At 35.4% G+C, this 2,810-nt stretch overlaps 1 protein-coding gene across 1 annotated transcript; it reads left to right on the top strand.

Annotated features, from left to right (window-relative positions):
* Nucleotides 1-1,329: 1,329 nt before the first annotated feature.
* Nucleotides 1,330-2,177, top strand: LOC120272346 (chaperone protein dnaJ 11, chloroplastic-like). The gene has a single exon (XM_039279163.1). The coding sequence runs from the start codon at nt 1,397-1,399 to the stop codon at nt 1,841-1,843; it is 447 nt and encodes a 148-aa protein (XP_039135097.1). The 5' UTR covers nt 1,330-1,396; the 3' UTR covers nt 1,844-2,177.
* Nucleotides 2,178-2,810: the final 633 nt, after the last annotated feature.

Here is a 2,810-nt window from a genome sequence, read left to right on the forward strand (position 1 = left end):
AATCACATTTTAGGAGAGTTGTTTTTTTTGGTCATATTTAAAAAGATTATTAAAAAATAAATTTTTACAAATATCATGTATATTTTTAAATATATATTAACATTTGTCTATTAAGCATCCGGTTGACATGGAAAGAAAAAGGAGAAAAGGTGCACTAGACAAAAATCAATACCAAACAATTCATTATTTCAATGGATTAATTTGAGTTAAACAAGCAAAACATCATGTGGATCAGATGGCCTATTGACGGAAAATATAATAAATTCTAAAGCTTTTTATTTTCTCTACCATTATTTCTTTATATTCCTTTATTCAATCATTTTATTTTATTTTTTTTGAATAATAGACGACAAGCGCCCTTTTTTTATGAATAGAAACAATACTAAACAGTACTGGAACCCGGATGTACAGTATATGTACGGAGAACAGTACTATTGGGGGAGAGATTTGAACCCATGACCTCCCCCTTACACTTTGATGTCATACCATTGGGCTATCCAATGGTTGACTTATTCAATCATTTTATCTCCAAATTATTAAAAAGAAAATAATTTAAAAAACTTATTCCCCCTTTATCTACGACAAAAAGGGACCATTCAATAATTTCACAATCAATCTTTTTTCTAATTATCCCTCTCAATCCTCCATATAAAAATTATCGATACATGAATAAAATTTGCAAATGGTATGACATCAAAGTCAGTAAGTGGGAGGTCGCTGGATTCAAATCTCTCCCCAACAGAGCATCGTTTTTCGATCTTGTTCATACACTGTTCATCCGAGATTCTTATACTATTCTCATACTGTACATATAATGTACATCCTGCTCCAAAGACTGCTTAAGATCTGTTTATATTCATAAAAAAAGTGACATTGTCGTCTATTATTAAAAAAAAACATATATATATATATATACATATATATATATATATATATTTTTTTTTTTTGGAAACAAAAACGACAACGAGTGCCGCGGGTTATAAGAAAAATTACAGTGGTTTATTAAGCCCTACAAATTTATTAATTTTTTCAGATTTCACTTGGGTTATAGTAAATATATAATATTATTATAATATTTTTATAGTATTTTATAATATTTACAATATCATATAACAGTAACAATCCACTGCTATGGTTGTTTAATAATAATAATTTAAAAAATTAATTTTGTAATTAAATTAATATAATTATTACTTTAAACTTCCCATTATTACCAGCGGCAGTTATCCATCTCCACGCTGACTCATCCCTGGGGCCCTCTTTATCCCGGATAAGATCCTCACTAACCCTATCATTTTAACCATGGTTACTCTAACCCTAACTTCTATAAAAACCGCACCCCTCTTTTCGACTCAAGACCCGACACCACACCGCCGATTTTTTCAAACAAGTTCTCATGATCGCCACGCTCTCTCTCTCCTCCCAATTCCTCGGCCCCCGGATCGCCGATTCCCGCCGCGCATCCCTTCCTCGTAGTCCCCGATCTCAGATCTCCGCCTCCTACGCCGCCGCGCCGGAACGGCCACCGCCGATCCGCGCCTCCACTGCCCCCTCCGGCTCCTCCACCCTCTACGACGTCCTTGGCATCGGCTCCGGCGCTTCGGCTCCTGAGATCAAGGCGGCTTATCGCCGGCTCGCCCGCGCCTGCCATCCCGACGTCGTGAAGGGCTCCTCCGCCGACGAGTTCCTGCGCATCCACGCCGCCTACACCACCCTCTCCGACCCCATGAAGCGCGCCGACTACGATCGCAGCTTGGCGGCTCCCGATCGGCTCCACCGTGTGAGCTTCTCTCCGTTCTATGGTTATACTCGCCGGTCCTGGGAAACGGATCAGTGCTGGTGATGGATCTAATTTGAGCCGTCCGATGTGAAACTGACGGCCGGATCTCCGCCGTGAATAGCCACGGATGTTTGGAGTTACGGGTTTGGATGTGCATTGGGGATTTTCGACCGTTGGATCGTCTACGGACGGCTCTGATTGCTCGTCGGCTGACGGCGAGAGCCTCGGGAATCTTTGCGACGGTGGAGGGGCTTTTATGTAAATAGATTTTACGAGTTGGGTTTTTATTAATTTTATGTTTAACAGGGATTTCGATGACTAAATATAAGTTATGTAATTCTAAATCTTGCGCTGATTTTAAGCTCTGTGTTTTATAAAGAGATCTTTAATTTATTTATATAGTCAATAAATTTTTTGGTTATTTCTTAATTTTAAAGATTAAAATAGTTCTTTTATTGTTGAAAATTCAAGAACATAATTTTCAGATTATCTTATTTTTCATTTTTTTTTATCGTAAAAATACATTCGGATTAACATTAATTGCCAAAAAAAGGAAAAAGAAAAAAGAAAAAGTTATGTTAACATTTCATACTTTAGGGAGACAAGTGGACAATTGGATGGTAGTTAAATTCATTGATGGTGAAATTTACCAAATAAATTAACATGTCCACTTGATTGTTAAATTCATCAATTAATAATATATATATATTCAAAAACCATTCAGTCAGATTATAATAGACAAATTCTCTTCGCAGGAATAATTTCCCTGTGGGCTGAGTTAGGGAAAGTTGATAGTGATCATATAATTAATTTAAATAAATAAATAAATGAAAAGTCTCGTATCAAATAAAGGAAGAAAACCCAAATAATATTAAGAAACAAATATGACTCTTAAAATAGAACAATTGTATTTTTTTTTTATAAACCAATAAATTTTATCTTTATTTTTTTTTAAAAAAAAGCCTCGGGTTTTAAATCTTCTCAAAATCTTTTTTATTTAATATTTTATTAAAAACCGTTAACTCACCGT

The sequence above is a fragment of the Dioscorea cayenensis genome, chromosome 11 (genome assembly GCF_009730915.1).
Source record: "Dioscorea cayenensis subsp. rotundata cultivar TDr96_F1 chromosome 11, TDr96_F1_v2_PseudoChromosome.rev07_lg8_w22 25.fasta, whole genome shotgun sequence".
NCBI lineage: Eukaryota > Viridiplantae > Streptophyta > Magnoliopsida > Dioscoreales > Dioscoreaceae > Dioscorea > Dioscorea cayenensis.

Bases quoted from the DNA above. Each gene is read 5' to 3' on its own strand.
- LOC120272346 (XM_039279163.1), top strand. From the start codon at position 1,397: ATGATCGCCACGCTCTCTCTCTCCTCCCAATTCCTCGGCCCCCGGATC.